This window comes from Dermacentor variabilis, chromosome 9, assembly GCF_050947875.1.
Source record: "Dermacentor variabilis isolate Ectoservices chromosome 9, ASM5094787v1, whole genome shotgun sequence".
NCBI lineage: Eukaryota > Metazoa > Arthropoda > Arachnida > Ixodida > Ixodidae > Dermacentor > Dermacentor variabilis.
The window spans coordinates 64,011,830-64,029,263 of NC_134576.1; the positions used below are offsets into that span (position 1 = coordinate 64,011,830).

The 17,434-nt window shown below is 46.1% G+C and overlaps 1 protein-coding gene across 4 annotated transcripts in view; it reads right to left on the minus strand.

Annotated features, from left to right (window-relative positions):
• Positions 1-639: 639 nt before the first annotated feature.
• Positions 640-17,434, minus strand: part of LOC142592757 (uncharacterized) — a 68,942-nt gene continuing 52,147 nt past the window's right edge. For 2 of the 4 annotated variants that reach the window (XM_075704417.1, XM_075704415.1), the window contains one exon: positions 10,141-10,857. In XM_075704417.1, the coding sequence (XP_075560532.1) occupies positions 10,415-10,857 (443 nt within the window). In that variant the 3' untranslated portion in view covers positions 10,141-10,414. Of the gene's footprint in view, positions 1,368-7,018; positions 8,146-10,140; positions 10,858-17,434 lie in introns of those variants that run through there. The other 2 variants (XM_075704418.1, XM_075704416.1) reach the window with 2 other exon arrangements.

Below are 17,434 nucleotides of genomic sequence, written 5' to 3' on the forward strand. Positions count from 1 at the left end.
CATTCAATCCAGCTTGTAGGGAGGCAGACGTTAAGCACTCCCATACGTGGGCCGATCCCGAAGATAGTGCAATACTGGCCCGCCTCGCGGCAGAGGTGACGCAGGCGTTAAGCACTCGCCATGCGTGGGCCGATTCCGAAGTTAGTGCAATGCCGGGCCGGCCCGGGGCAGCGGTGAAGCAGGCGTTAAGCACTCCCCATACGTGGGCCGATCCCGAAGATAGTGCAATACTGGCCCGACTCCCGGCGGATGTGAAGCAGGCGTTAAGTACTCCCCATTCGTGGGCTAATCCCGAAGATAGTGTAAAGCTGGGCTGACCTGGTGCGGAGGTGCAGTTCGCCATTAAGGGGCCCGCATACACAGCTTCGCTGGTCATCCTTTACAGAGCGGAAGACCACTGAGTTTTTTTCTAACCCTTGCTTCATTTTCCTGGAGAAGTGCCAAGGTTTTATTGAAAACAGTCATAAGATCATAATCATCATTTTCGCGCAATCATAGCAGAATGACAACAGTTTGCCTTGAAGTCTGGTTGAATTTATAAGAAAGTGCCAGCGATGTTCTTAAGGTTACATTATTCTCAGAGCTTTTACAATCTTCCTTCAGGTGCACGTCATCATAACTCTACTTCTTAAGTTAAGCATTGTTGAAGAGAAAACTTGATTCTATCAGACGGATTCGGCACATCAGTGAGAATCACTCAAAACTGACTGCATGCCCCCTCCGTGCCTAGGAATCTTTTACAATCTTCTAGGTGCAAACAATTTTACTAGCCGTTGCTGTGCTTTTTGAATTTAATGTCATGCAGTTTTATTTCTTCTGAATTTCATATTTGTATTAGCAATTGATCCATGTGCTTCAAACAAAATTGATAAGGATTGAACATCAGAGCATCTGTTCTGGATGTTATATTAGCGAGACTGTGTGATAGAAAAATTGAGATGCAGGAGGAAGTGCTGAAGGGGCCATTTTCTAGTGTGCAAGAATTAAAGATTTGACTAAGACTTGTCGTAAAGCGATCAGCTGAGGTCAAGAGTGGTGAGTTACTTCTTTCATGTAGCTATGCTTAATTCATCAATTGACAGTACGCTATACTTATTCAAATACAGCCAAGTGCTTTTTTTATTGCGTTGTTTGTAAATGGCTGCACTTGACTGCCCAGCTCCAGTAGTAATGTTGATCACAGTCAAATGATGATGAGAGGGTGGGAGTTGTAGAAAGCAACAAAAGTTCTCTCCGTGGCATTCAGCATGATCCGGGACTTCAACGAATCCAAGTGGCACGAGGGAGGCGTCCATTGCTGCTCAAGCGAATAGTTCCGAAGCTGACCGCCGGGCAGGACACCGCGTGCAAGGAAGCCGACGGGAAAGCTGTCGAAGCAGACGCAGAGATCGGTCAAAGAGGAAGAAATATCACCGACGATTACGATAATTTCTAATACGAAATTCGAGCTTAGTTGTATGCGTGTTTTCATTTCACGATGTATCGACCCGTCGCGGTGGCTTAGCGGCTATGGTGTTGCGCTGTGTGCTTGTGTAATTGTTGTAGAGGCTGTTTATTTTAGAGCGCAGATATGAAGCGCCAGTTGCTGCGTTGAGCGTCGGCGTGGGTCGGCGCCGTAACCAAGAGAACCAGCAGAGCGAAGGACGAAAGAGGGAATGCGGAGCGCAGCGGGGGATGAAAAGCGAAGAGAACGCGACGAGGAAAGCGGAGGTGGAGGAGGCTACAGTGAAAGCATGAGGCGGAAAGCAGAGGAGAAGGGTATGGCGAAAGCGTGATAAAGAAAAGCGAGTTGCCGCTCTGCGGCGACGATGGCCACGAGATGGCGCCAGAGTGGCGCGCGTCGCCCGCTCACCGACGGCATGCGGCGAGTGCGTCCAGCGATACTATATATGAAAACAAAGCCCTGAATAAGCGGCGGTCTGTTCGCGGCGGCCGCTGCGAATCGCGCCAACGCGTCACCCACAGGCTGTCTTTCGCGATCTCCCGATCAGCGAAGCAGTAGCGCCGCACTTCGCCCCGTTGTGCAACGTGCTGCACGAGACAGATTGTCCGGGCCAGCAAATATATCGCGAAATGGAAACGCGCATACACCTGCGCTCAAGAGAGAAGGAGACACAAAATGGGAAGAAAGACAAGGAGGGTTAGCCAGTGTAAGTGCCAGCTGGCTACCCTGTTCTGGGGAAAGGGAATGAAAGGAGAAAGAAGAAAAAAGGAGAATTCACACAGCAGCGCGATGCTACGCCACCTGCGCTCAAATTTCGCAGGAGGGAGTATCGTAACCGTCGGTGAATGTTTGCGCGTGTAATGATTGCGCTGCAGTAATGTAGATATAAGATTACGATGCGTCTTTCTTGTATTTTGTTTGTAGAGGAAACAACTGCTCCGCAGTAGCAGCATCCGCAGAGCATATCAAGGCATTGCATATAGGATTCTCAAATTTAGGTAATATTTGTTGTTATTTTATGAGCAGGTAGGCGTGAACAAAGAAAGTTCCCACTAATTTCATATTTATTAGTGCTGCTTAAAGGTATTTTATATTTGCCGAGCAGTCTGCCACACATAGTGTAATATGTTTTTTTTTTGCGTGGGATTTTCGTATAATACTTTCGACGTATTTGAAAAGAACTTTCTTTTTATAAATAAAGACTTGATTTTACATAAATAATACTGCACTGCCACTGTAGGTGCATTTGTGGCTTGTAAATGCATAGGTGTAAATGCATCCATATGTGCGACGGCGGTCTCAGCGAACTTTACGCTGGGGATGGTAATGATGGGACATTCCTAATCCCGTTCTGTACTCACTGCGATTATGAAGTGTTCTATGCTTGTGCGATTTTTGTTAAAAGATCACCGTGAGCTAATATTCATTATTGAAAAACAAAATGAATATAAGATTGGCTGTCAGTACCTGTAGACGAAAAAAGTTTGAAACGAAATGAGTGGCTCTTAGACCAGTAGTTCAAATAATTTGAAAGAAAGTACCAGCTGCCCAAAAAAATATATTGATTTAATAATGCTTAGAAATAACCGCTAAATAAGTTGAGAGGCTGAAATTAATAGCCAAAATTTTTTTTCCTTATTATTTGAGCTGCTGGTCTAACAACCCCTCATTGCGTTTGTAATTTTTGTGCTTGTGGTAATAAAAGCTAAAGTTCTTTTCCTAAATTTTCTAATTTTTTTCTCATTTTTTCTGAGCTACACGGACTAACAGCCCATCCCTTCTTTTCATGTTTTTTTTTTATCTGCTGGTACTAACAGCGACTCATGTCGTTTCTTCTATTTGTGAGCTGCTAGTAATAACAGCCAATCTTTGATCATCTCCTACTAGCAGCCACTCATTTCGTTTCTAATTCTTGAGCTGCTGGTACTAGGAACCAGTCATGTTAATTCTAATTTTTTGAGCTGCTGTTATAAAAAGCCAATCTTCTAAATTTTTTGAGCCGGTTGCTTCTAACAGACACTCATTTCTTCGAGATTTTTTATGCCGCTGGTGCTAGCATTCACTCATTTCGTTTCAAATTTTTTGAGCTTCAGGTACTGACAGGAAATGTGTGTTTTCAAATTCTTGAACTGCTGATATTACATACAACTCATGCCTGACATTTTTTTATGTCGCTGACACCCACAACCGCAGTTATGACGGTTCTTACGCTTTTGAACTTATGGTACTAAGAGCCGCCCCTTTTGCTGCTTTTATTTTGCTGAGAGCGCAGACAATCTATAAATCAAATATTTCTATGCAGCATATATCTTACATAGGAGCGTTAATAGGATTCGAGATGAAACGATCGTTCTTTCCAATCAAAAAGTTTTATAGGGGCCTGGAAAAATAATCATTATTGTAGTTTTTAACCAAACGGTAACCTTTAAGCCACAATCGCACAGACACATCATACTTGCAGTGAGTACATAACGTGGTTAGAACTGTAGCTTCATTACCTTCCCCTGCGTACGGTTTGCCGAAACGGTCGTTATTTAAATGGTTGGTGGATTACTTGTACATCCACCATCCACACAGGACGCCATGAAGCTCATCAAGAGTCAGATAATCGACAATGACACGCGGGACACTCGGGCCATCCTTGGATTAGATTTGGAGAAGGCTTTCGGTAAGATAGCCCATCAATTTATGCTGCAATCGATATCTGAGCTTGGTCTGGGCTTAAGATTCCATGATTACGTCAGGTCATTCTTGCACCGAAGAAGAGCGACTCTCCGCGCAGGAAACATGATCGCGGAAGAGGTGGAGCTTGGAACAAGGGGCACTCCACAGGGCTCCGTCATCTCGCCCACTTTGTTTAACCTGACCATTATCGGCCTTTCCAGAACACTCTCACGAGTCGAGGGCATCAGGCATACCATCTATGCGGATGACATTACCATTTGGTGTGTTGGAGGAAGTGACGGACAGGTTGAGAGTGCTTTACAGGAGGCCATCGAGGTCACGGAGGGCTATCTTCGACCCACGGGATTAAACTGTTCGGCTAAGAAGTCAGAGCTTTTACTCTGCCGCCCCTTAAGAAGAGGTCGTAACCTGTGGGGAGCACCCGCCTCCATTTCCTCCCGCGTACCCGCGTCGTCCCGTTCACACGTGGCCGACGGGTCGGGCCGGCGTAGACAAGGGAGAGAGGCACTTCGCGCCCTCCCTTTCTCCGTCCCTCTTGTGACGCGCGTACCCCTCTCCCCCCACGCGGCTCAAGGGAAAGGGAAACGTGTCCGGCCGGCGAGGAGGACTTCTCCTCGCAAAAAGGTAAAAAGGCATAAAAGCGCGGCACCGGGGGAGACGCGCTCTCTTGGGACGCCGACACCTTGGACCGCCTGCACGACAGCACCTGCCGCCTCCCGTGAGTGACCTCGTGTCTGACCCACCCAGACAACGAGGCAAGCCTATTTACTACTATTACAGAGAGGACGTCCCTCTGCGAGTGTTCGCTATTGCTAATAAACGTTGTTACCGTTGACACCGCTGGTTGCCTTATTCGTCAGAACCCGGCGTAGCCGCGATTCCCGCGCTACGGGTTGGGAGTACCACGAAGCGACTGCGTGGGGCTAGATCCGGAGCTCGCCTTCAGCCCTAGCCGCACGCAGAGTGGGACCCCCACAAAGCCCATGGGCTGGAGACCACTGTCTGACAGCACCATTTGTCTTCGCACGGGCAAGGGAGACAAGATTCCTAGGGTCGACGCAATAAGAATACTCGGCATGGTAGTCGAATCGACTGGCTCTAACGCGCAAACGATAATCACGCTCACGACCAAGACGGACAACGCAGTACGTCTCATCCGAAGGGTGGCTAACCGCCATCATGGCCTTAAAGAAGACAATCTGTTACGGTTGATTAACGCCTTTGTGCTTTGCCACTTTGCCTACGTGGCGGCTATGCACAGATGGCAAAGAGCAGAGAGGAACAAACTCAACACGTTGCTCAGGAAAATAACTAAGCGAGCCCTGGGTATACCGATCTTCACCAACACCAATCGCCTCCTCCAGCTAGGTGTGCATAACACTCTGGAGGAGATTGCAGAGGCTCAGGAAAGAGCGCAACTTGCCAGACTCTCCACGACCGCCGCCGGTAGGAGGATATTACAAGAGCTCGGCTACCCACCATCTGCAGAAGCACCAAGAAAATGCCAGTTACCACGGGACATACGAGATTTGATCTCCGTATCGCCGATATCAAGAAATGTACACCCTGAATATAACAACGGTAGAAGGAAAGCAAGAGCTTCAACCATATTCAAACAGATCCAGACAGAGGGGCGTAGAGCCTGCTTTGTTGACGCGGCCGCATATCGGAAGGGGTGCTCCTTTTCTGCAGTAGTGGTGGATTCCGAACAGCGACTCACGAACTGTGCATCTGTACGAACCGGAGATCCGGCGATAGCCGAGCAGGTGGCCATTGCCTTGGCGATGCTTGATGACAGCAGCGACGTCATCTACAGTGACTCACGGTTGGCCATTAGGGCATTTCAGTGTGGAGTGATCTCAGAATAGGATTTTGGGCTGCTTCGTAAGGCAGGTCCGGATAGAATCAAGTATCATTTGCTTACTTGGTTCCCAGCCCACGTTGGGCACATGGCGGGTGTCCCAACGCACCTCAATGAGACGGCCCACGCTGCCGCGTGCGTACTGACTGACCGTGCTGGCGCTGTAACGGCCGGAGAGAGAGTTACGCATGGTAGGGACGTGCCTGCCACTTATAATGAACTTCTTAAACACTTGTATCTCTCGCGGCGACAATACCCTCCTCCTCACCTCAAGCTCACTAGGCCTCAGGCACCGACATTCAGACTGTTGCAGACAGAAACCTATCCCAACCTGTTCAAGTTGACATGCGATATATCCGGAGATTTACACTGATGACGCGTGCCCTCCTTGCGGGGATAGATCAGCACTTTCGCACATGCTCTGGGGATGTATCTCTATAGCAAGCCCTGACTTCAGCTCAGCTAGGTGGGAGGCGGCCCTCCACAACCCACTCCTGGCTGAGCAACGTTGGGCTGTCCAGCAGGCCCACGATGCGGCTGGCAGGCTAGGCCTGTCGGTCCCGACGTGGGAGCGGCGGCCCGCGACGTGCTAATACGCGTTCTGCAGGACTGTAAAATAGAGGTTACTCAATCAATCAATTACTTGTACATTTACTCGCCAGAAGTACATCTACTGGGGCTGTGTGGCATTAGCTATTTAAAATCAAGTCTTCATTTACACGAGGGGGATTACAAAAAAAAGAAAGAAACGTTGAAAGCATTATGCGAAAGAAAAACTCCCGAGAAAATCAATATTACACTTGATGTAGCAGAGTCCTCGGCAAAAAAACGCCTTTAGGTAACACTAATAAATAAGCAATTAGCGGTACTTGCTTAGTTCATGCCTATGTGCTGACATAAAACAATAAAAATTGCCTAAATTGGAGAATCCTATGTACAATAGAGGGAACTACGCAATCCATGCTGATACTGGGGAGCACTTGTTTCCACTACAAACGAAATACAAGAAAACGGCGCATCATGATCTTCCTGTACCTGTATTACTGCGCACTCTTTACATGCATATAAGAATAACGAGTTTATAAAACAATTACACACTACACATAAGGCATTATGATCACGGAGAACATAAACATTCAAGGGCGACATAGGTATCCCTGCGTAGACAAATGCGAAAGCATTGCGACCACAGCGTGATGCTTCGACATTATGCCACTACGCGAGGTCGAGGGTTCAACTCTGAACGAAGGTGGTGCTTTGGAATGCCTTAGTTAACTCTATCTGAATTCATTGTGCCTTAATTAACTTCGCATTAGCACCAAATGTCCTGGGTATAAGTATCTAAATTAGCATTATCAAAATTACCGTGCCTTAATGACATTGACAATTAATTACGATCAAAGGTCGTCGGTTAGACTCCCACCAATCGTAATGTGTTCGACTCCAGAAACAAGAAGGTAGGGGGTTTGAGTGCCCTAATTAAAGCTATCTTAACTGTGCTAATACCGAAACTCGTTAATTCGACTCCAACCAATGGTCGTGTTTTCGAGTGTTTTAGTTAACACCGTCCTCATTACGTGGTCCTTAATCGCCTTCGCCTTAATTAGGACCAAAGGCTGTTGGTTCAACTCCCACCAATAGTTGTGGGTTCGACTCTCCCAATGGTGGTGAGTTCCGTGTCTTAATGGACCATCGGTGGCCCCGCCAACGCCGACAAGTACGCCGGATTTTCCTCCTCATGAGCCACATAATGCTTTCGCATTAAAAACGCTGCTCTAGCCGGAATCAGTCAGCTCAGTCATCTAGGAACTGGATATCAGGTTCCGGTCCAAGCACTTCGTCCAAGGCATCCATGTCGATCGTGCAGGGCCGACGTGCGGCGATAAATCCCGAGCTCGTTCCTCCCTCCATGGACCGAAGCTCAGGCGAACTCTGGCGCCGCTTCCCATCCCTTTCATCGACCTCCTCCTCACCGCGCTGCTGCTTTTGTCCTCGTTGACCAATATCTGCCTCACTCCAAAAACTTCGCCGTTGGCTTTCTTGCAGGCGGTTTCCTGCACGGCGGTCAGCTTCAGAACTAGACTCTCGAGAAGCAATCGACGCCACATTCCCTCGTGCCTCTTAGGTTCGTCCAAGTGCCGGAGCTTGCTGAACGCTACGGAAAGAATGAAATCGGCATTACTCATCCTGCTCGATACGCTGCAGGCTATTAGTCACCTGAACGATATGGCAGTCAGCAATACAAAAAGAGCACTCCTGCCCGCACAAGAACATCTACCCTCTTTCCACCACGTTCCTTGAACCCGCTTGCCCAGGAGGAAACACTAGATATATGAAATGGGCAATGACAATGAATACGGACACACGTGTCAAAAGAATGGTTGACGAAAAAAAGGGAGAGTCAGGAAGAAAACGTAAGGAGGACGACTATGTTGGATGTGGTCATCTACCCGGCATATGGGAGGTGGAAAAAGCATAAAGTGGAAAGGAAAATGTAAGAGAGGAGGAAAAAAAATAAGCGATCCTTATGAAAGCATATAACAGCGTTTACCGCGGAATCAGGCGATCGCGGAGGTCAGTAACCTCTGCCGTTGCCGTCACGTGAGTGGTCTTCGGAAACCTTGAACAATGGTCTGGTTTGTACATATTAGGCGTCCATTTACTTTCATCCGCATTACTGGGAATTTATCATGCATAACATGATAACATATCATAACATATCATGAATAACTATCGTGCACCAAGATTTAAAATGTGCAAATACCACGTAGCTAGTAAGGACCAAGGTAATATTGTTTGCCGTCGCTTGGAGCTACTAAAGATTATCTTTTGCATTCGGCCTAGTTAGATAACTAGTTTTAATTAATTAATCAACTTCTTGATATTAATTTAGATCAAAGGTGTCAATGATAAAATTGTAGAGGAACATGAGAAACTCCCGGTGCAGCTTTCTGTTGCATGGTACGTAAAAGTGCTTTTCCGAGCGACGCCGCCGCTATCACTTGCAATGCAATACAGTTCTCGGAGCGCGCAGAAAGGCGCACTCGTGAAGGTCACCTGTTACAATACGCCTCCCTTACACGTTATGCTGTTTAACTTTTCGACGTTTGTCTGAATTTGGCGACGTGAGTAGCTTCATCGTTTCTTAACGTGTTCAGTCAAAAGTAGTGAGTTACGACAGCCAGATAATTGCATGCTTCAGTTGTTTTCGTGCGAGTGCGCTGGCCAACGGGCTTGGCGTCCGACGATAGGGCAAGCACTCTACATCCTGAATCTTTCGTCGGCCTCCGAAGAAAATATGCTTTATGCACGGGTGCAACTGCGGCATCCGTACGGCTGGCCTTTTCCTGCATCGCTTTCCGCGCTGAAAGCTTGAAACACCCGTCAAGTCGAACGGCAGGCCATTTGAATAGACAGCTCGAAAGGCAGGCCACTAAAACAAATTTCGCGCCTTCTAGAACACAATGACGTCACTTCTGTTATAACGAATTTGGCGTCACATTATATATTTTTCCGCCGGAAGTGTTCCGTCGTCACACAGATGGCGGTAAGCCCCATGAACCACAAGCTGCCATGTATTGAACATATGGGCATGGTATGGGCTTCTATGGAAGCTTCGCTACCAGGTATGTTTACTTCGGTGAGTGTTCTCGGCGCTCACTTTGCTTTGAAGCGATAGACAGCGCGAATATCGCTTCGCTCGCTGCTGCTGCCACGTTTTCGCACTCCAGCGTTTTGACAGCGAGTGTCCGCGGTCATCAAGAATGATGTGCTCATGTTTGCTGTGCGGTATGACATCGTTCTGTTTGTAGATATTTTTGTACAGTTTAAACTTACGGCAGATGCCAAGTGAATAAACCTAGTTATCCAAATGCTACTCTCGTCGTCGTACCTGCGGATTTGGACTTTCCCCTGCCAGAGCTCATCCCCATTCTTCTTCCGTCTTCCTGGTGAGTTGATGCGTCTGATATCCCACGGCTGCGTCCCTTCGCTACAATATAGTGAACTTGGTCCTGTGTGTACAGTGTGTCCCAACTATCATCCACCAAGATTTAAAGATATGCAAATGCCACGTAGGCTGGACAGAACCAAGATAATGTTGCTTGCCGTCGGTTGGAGATACTCAGATTATTTTTTACATTTCACCTGATAACATAATTAGTCTTAATTTATTTATTGTTTTAGTTTATTCTTTTATTGATACTGGAATCTCGGTATCGGGATTATAGCAGGCAAAATGTAAACAAAAGAAATAAGAGTGCAGGTTGAAGCTCTGCAGCCAGCATGGGGAATACAACATTTGAAGAAGATATCCAACAGTAAAAATAAAATACACAATAGAACAGTAAAGTGATGAAACGCAGTAACACAGACTAGGTAATATGTTGTGCGAATAACGTCAGTGATGGTTGCAACACTTCATTTCATGAAGTGTTGCAACACTTCATGCAAACGATGACGGACGGTTCGTAATATTCGCTCCCATCATCCTCATCGGTTGTCATGGACGGTTTGTTCTTTTTTCTTCGATCTTCCTCCACTGTTGTCACTGACGGTTCATCATTTTCGCTCGAAACTTCAGTAAAATTCCAAAGTTCAACCTCTACAATAACTTTCCTGGACGGCTCCGACTTTAGGCCATGCGCGTTAATAACACGCGCCGCTAGGTAGGCCTTCAGGACGAAGTCCTTGTCCCCGTGGGCCTTCGTCTGCCAGTTCAGGGGAAGAGCGATGGTGACGTCATGCGTAAAACCGGCGGGGAGGGGACAAAGGTTGCCTTTCATGACATTCGACATAACCTCCGAGCTGTCGAAATCCGTTTCAATGTTGCCGCGGTTATTGCCACCTCTGATCTCCACTGCTGCAGCTGTAATAGAAGGTACAGAGGACAGCAGTTAGCCGGCATGACGACATATATATATATATATATATATATATATATATATATATTGTGGGGATGCGCGACTCACGCGCGTCCCCAGATATCTTGTTTTCCCCCATCTCCTGCAATCCCGCTTCGCTGCGTGGCCTGCGTGACGCCGGCGGCGGTCGATGTGGTTGAAGCGCAGCGCGAGAGATGGCGCGAGTGTTGCGCTGCTACCGGCGGGGTTACTTGGGTGCGGGAGTGGAAGGCGTTCTCTCTTTGGAACGAGACAGCAAGCGGGACGGACGCGCCGCGCGTGCGCCGACCCATGCTTCTGCGAGACCGTCTCGCGTGGCCGCCTTGGAATGCGCCACCGTTCGCGTGACAGTACGCGCGAACGACCAGGCGTTGGGATCCAGCATGGGGCGAACATATTCGCTCGCTATGCGGTCGCGGCGAGTCGGACTTCTAGATTTGTCGCGCGCCGATCGGCATGTTTTGTGGATAGCAACTCGGCTAGCAGGCATTGATCTATGAAAGGTGCAATAAATGCCCTTGTGATTGTTTGCACTACTGTGTTGTCGTTCCTTTGTCCCAAGAGCACGGAGGAGATACCCACAATATCTGGATCGCAACTTGAACATGTAACATGTCTCAAGCTATTCGTTTCTGTGTGCTACATTTCACAAACACCTAAGCTGGACAGAGCACATAAATAAGGTACGCACTAAGGTTGCACGATCTGTTGGCTTGCTACAACGGATCCAATTCCTTGTGCCTGTCAGGCTTCTCGTACAATTGTACTTTTAGTTTGTGCACTCGCATCTTAGCTACTGCCTCTTAGTATGGGGAAACGGTAATAAAACAGATATAGAAAAATTGGCAGTACTGCAACGGCGAGCTGTTCGGTTGATGAACTTCTCAAAACAATACACAGGATCTTCTATACTAATGATGCGCTACAACATTCCTAATATTAGAGACTCTTACAAAACAAAGATCTGCATACGGCTATTTAAAGAGATCGATCCAGCAACGGAGAACTATTTTCAACTCGTTACCTGAGTAGAGACATAGGATACAACCTACGTCACACATCAGCAGTAATAAAGAAACCAAGGACAAGATATGGCATGCAAACGATCGAATAGGAAACCATGTGTTTATGTAATACGTACCCTAACATTGTTGACGAAGCCATAAATTCTAGAACAATGCACGAATTTTAACATGCAATAGAAAACATAATATTTTCTGATCACAGTGTGATTAACGAATGTTAATAAAGTTTCTGTGTTTAATGTCAATAGTAATGTTATTAATGATATATTCTGAATGTATAACTTTTGTTAATGCCAGAATGTTCTTATTTTTGCTGTGCTGTATTTATTTAGTTGCTATTTGGCAAACGGTTGATACTTTACAATGCGTTTAAAATATTGCTGTAAATAATTTTGAAGTTTTGTGTCTTATTAGTTTTACTTTGTTTTATCAGCAGTCCGCTACATCTGCTGCTCCAGCGAAGTAAAGGCCCTAGTCAAGAGGATTACGCCCTCCTTTTGCCTTACCTTGCGGGAAAACCTTGTATTTGTGTTGCCCAAATAAATGAAATGAAAAAATAAGATAAAAATTAAAGTGGATGAGAAAACAGTGCCGCGGTAGCTCAATTAGTAGAGCATAGCACGCGTAATGCGAAGACGCGGGTTGATTCCCAACCTGCGGCAAGTTGTTTTTCATCCACTTTCATTTTAATTATTATATAATTTTCCCTGTGTTGTCCTTGGCGTGTTTGTTGGGTTCCTATGCTATGATTACTAAAAATCATCCCTCGTTAAACCCCCTTTCTTATCCTTCATTATATACGGAGGGTCTCGAATCCGGCAACATTGATGCTTTCAAGTAGCACGTGTGGGTTTATTCACTAGTTGCCTTCACCCAAAAAGATCCCGTACTCGTGACGCTTGCGGCAGAAAGGATGTTCCTCATCCGTCACCAAGGTTTGTGAGTGGTGGCGCTGGCTAACACTCCCAGGGTTACTTCAATAACACGTAAATACCCCAGAAAGTGGATGGGAGAAGGGCGCCGCGGTAGCTCCTTTGGTAGAGGATCGCACGCGCAATGCGAAGATGCGGGATCGTTCCCCACGTGCGGGAAGTAGTTTTTTCATTCACTTGAATTTTCATTAATTTATTATCTCTTGAATTCATGCAGTGAGTAAAAACTTCCCTTGTGTTGTCCTTGGTGTCTGTGTGTTGGGTTCCTACGCTATGGTTAATGTCGGGCTCCCTGGTTAACCCCTGTGTGTATATATATATATATATATATATATATATATATATATATATATATATATAGGAATGCTTTGCGAATTCGACAGATTCGAAAGAAGATATTGTAACCGATACGGAAGTAGCGAAGTATTTCCTCTAAAATGCGGGCCACCTGTATTATCTTCCAATGCAGAACACCAGTACTTAATTATCTCTTTCCTTCTAGTATATGCATATTTATATATATATATTTAAATATTCCCCGACAAAGACGATTCCGGTCTCGAAACTGATGGCATATCTAAACTTCTTTTTGTTGAAGGCGACGCCTCGAATGTGCGGTCAATATATATATATTTATATATAGAGGGCGTCCCACATAACTTGAGCCAAGGATTTAAAAATGAACGGCACGTCGGAATCGAATTGAACCGAACACATGCTATTCGCAATACCCTATAGTAAATCAGACATATTTTTGTTTTCCCCATAACTCACTAATTACTTATTTAAGTTTAATTACGCAACTTTTTCATTATTGGCTGAGGACCCCAAGTATGATACGCAGATTTGTAGAGCATCTTCAGAAACTACCGATACAGTTGTTTCTTTTACTGAACGCCTCACGTAGTCCTTTTTTCCGGTTGCAAAGAAAGCCCGCGAAACATGAAGAAAGCAACGTCATGGAGCCTTTGCGCAATGGTATTGTGCGGCTCCGAAGCGTGCGTTCGGTAAACAAGGTCAGCTGCATCGTGACTGGCGACGAGAAAGCGTTCTTTATCTCATCGGCAGCGCTTGGCCAGCAGGATGCAATAATGTTACTGTTTCTCTCTTCATATTGAGGTAAATCCTAGACTTGACTAACCTGTGGTCATAGCTCTTTACCTTACGTAACACGTCTACATCATGCACTGCCTTGGGATTGGCAGAAAGTATGAGATCTATTGAATTTCTTGTTTTTTCATTACGGCTGATCAAGGTCCACTTTCACTTGATGTGCTTCTTGAGGGAGGTATTCATTATTCGGTGCTTGCTCGATTCACTGAATTCTACCAAGATCTCTCCTCTAGTGTTGCTTTATTTCATGGCGTAGTTTCCGATCGCGTGTTCACCATCTTGCGTTTTTCCCACTTTAGCATTGAAGTTACCCGTGACTACAGTATACTGAGTTTGTACTTTTCTCATCGCTAATTCAACGTCTTCATAAAGGTTTTCTATTTCTTCATCTTTGTGATCGGAGGTTGGAGCGTATGATTGTACTACGTTTATTCTATAACGCCTAGCCACCTTTATTGCGACTACTACTGCCCTCTGATTAACGGTGTAGAATTCGTCAATCTTGCCCGCTAATGTCCTTATAAATTAGGGGTCCTACCCCGTATTGCTTCTTCACTGGCAGTACTCCGTAGTAGAGGACGCGGTCGTTAGCCAGCCCAGTATAGGCCTCTCCAGTTCTTCTGATCTCACTAAGGCCAATAATGTCCTACACAATGTTTGATAATTCCGCAAGGATAGTGGTAACCTAGCTTCAGTCAAGAGGGTTCGTGTGTTGAACGTTGTCAGGCTCAGTTTCCAGTGGCGGCCTGCACGGTTCCAGACATCCTTAGCAACCTCTGCGGCGTGGCAGGTCTGACCACCACCTTCATCAGGTGCGCCGCAGCTGCTAGGGACTGAGGACCACGAGTTAATTGTAAGAGTAATGAGGGAGGTAGTGGCCAAATACTGACCAAGGCGAGGCCAATTCCTCTTCTCGTGAAGTAGCCGTCTTAATTTGGTTGCACCTAGAATAGTATAGCCCCATTGGCTCTCGGCATTGTTCTGCAGGTGTCAGGCGCCACTCGATGCCTGGAGATGTAGCGTAGTTGTTGAAAACCAGGAAGCGGAGTCGAAGTAGTGAACGTCTTGTTTATTCGGCGCTCGCAAAAACAACTAAAAAAATGCAGGCGCGTGCTGGTGTTCACGCTCGCTTCTAACTTCTCTTCTTTTTCGGAGCATGTATTTAACTGCTACGGGCCGAACAATTGGCGTGTGCTTGTTTCTTTTTAAGACGGAGCTTGTCCAGCAGATTCTAGGTGGTACAGCGTCTTTACCAGTTTCCGCGACCTGTTGCCACTAGAAGTGCGTACTTTGCATGAGCCAACTTTGCCGTCGCCACCCGGACATAATTCTGTCACTTTTCTCATCTTCCACAATTGTCTTGGCGAGTTCAATTATTTTATCAGTGCTATGTGTCCAAGCTTCAGTGATTCTGAGTGTCTAGTTTTATTATTGTGAGCTGAACGAAGTTTTTGGAGGTACTCTCGTCGCCACTGGTTCCAGAGATTGTTTAACACATGTTCTCTGTGTTTCTATCTTCGTTGAAGTAATTCGCATGACGACGGTGTCTCTTTTGTTGCTGTGCTTGAGATGTCTGGAGGAAGCATAGTCAAGCTTTGGCCTATGAGGAAATGACTTGGCGGAAGCGGCATTGGTTCAGAGGCTTCTGCATACACAAATGTTATCGGTCAGGAATTTATCGCTTCAACTTGATAGAGCGTGGTCGAAAGATCTTCTTGGTTAAAGAAATTCTTTCCTAGTGTTTTCTTCAATGTAGACTTCATATATCTAATGAGTCGTTCTCAAAATCCTCCACACCAGGGAGCTTGTTCAGTGATATATTTCCAAACAATCCTGCGACTTCCGAAATACGATTGTACTTCCTGTTATTTCATTAAGTCGCTGGATCTCCCTTGAGGCCTTTTTAAATATCTTGGCGTTGTCGAAATATACAATCTTACAAATTCCTCGTCATGCCACAAATCATTTAAATGCTAGCAGGAATTTGTCGTAAGTAAGAGTTGTAACAAGCTCCAGATGAACCACTCTGACGGCTGCACATCTGAAGATCAGTATATAACACTTCTTTATTGGTCCTCCGTTATCTTTGAGTAGAAGCGGTCTGGCAAAACTGATACCACTGACTTCGAGTGGTGAGAGTGCTGAACACGTTCAGCTGTCCGAGGCGCGAAGGACTCCGAGTAATGCTTCCAGGAATATCGCCGGCAGACTGTGCATTAATGAATGATTTTCTTTACAATCTGCCTGGCCCTCATTATCCTAACGTTTTCTCTCTGTTAAGTCAAAAGAAAACTGAGTGCAACGTGTAAAAGTCGTCGGTGTTCCTTCTTTACCGATAACTTTTTGAATGTGTTTGAAGCAGGAAGCAGAATGGGGTGCTTGGAACTTTCCCGGAGGTTGCTCAACTGAAGACGACCTCCCAAGCGGAGAAGCCCCGATTCGTCGTGATATGGTCTGAAACGCTGAATTGTAATGTCCATTCTGCTGACATCTGGTCCAAACACTTTATCTTGTGTTAGACGTGTCCGATCAATTTCAGCCTATTCTATTTCAGTTGAGTCTAAAGGTAGCTGCTTTCTGGCATCTTTGTACCTGCACTTTCTAGCGAATCGTTGTATCCACGCGGTTATACACATCAGTCTGTTCTAAGGGCTGTAGTCGTTGATGTTTACATTTGTAAGCACTGGTTGTGGAGCTGCTTTCAAACACGAAGTTTCCTCTTCTAGGCTGACTGTATCCTGAACTGCAGCTACTGTGCAGGTAGCTTCTTCTATTTCGACTGTGTCCTCGGTGTATCAGGGCTCGTCGAATGTCGTCTCAGTGTACAGAAAGTTTGGTCCTTTCCACCAAATTGAACTTTGTAAGAGTTGCTCCACTGGGGATCCTTTAAACAGTAAATCGGCTGGATTTTGATCACGCGGACAATGAATGTCTCGACAAGTTCAAATCAGTTAGGGAAACCATATCAGCAACTAGGTTTGCTACGAACTCTTCCCAGCGTTTCCCTGAACGGCGTAGCCAATCTGTCCACATAACTGTTTCAACGCCCTCTGGATTTAGGGCACGTTTCACTGTTGCAGTTAGTCGAGCTGCAACGAGGGCTTCCACCAGTTCTAATCGTGGCACAGTTACCTTTTGTAGAGGTGCGACTCTCGACTCGGCTAGCAGTAGCTGAACGGTTGTGGCTCCCTTGAAGTCTCGTATCTGAAGGTAAAGGACGGCGCCATATGCAACTGGGGTAGCGTCACTAAAGGCGTGGATGCACATTCCTGTGCAGGAGGATTTGACCAAAATGTCTCTTAACTTCCAGCTGATTAATAGTTCTGATGCTTTTAGTCCCATCTGTCCACTCTATAAGAAGGAACTCAGGAAGTGGCGCAACCTGGGTGTATTTCTCTAACCACAGCATTTGTATAAATAACTTGACTACCAGCACGAACGGCGTGAAGAATCCAAAAGGATCGTACATGAGT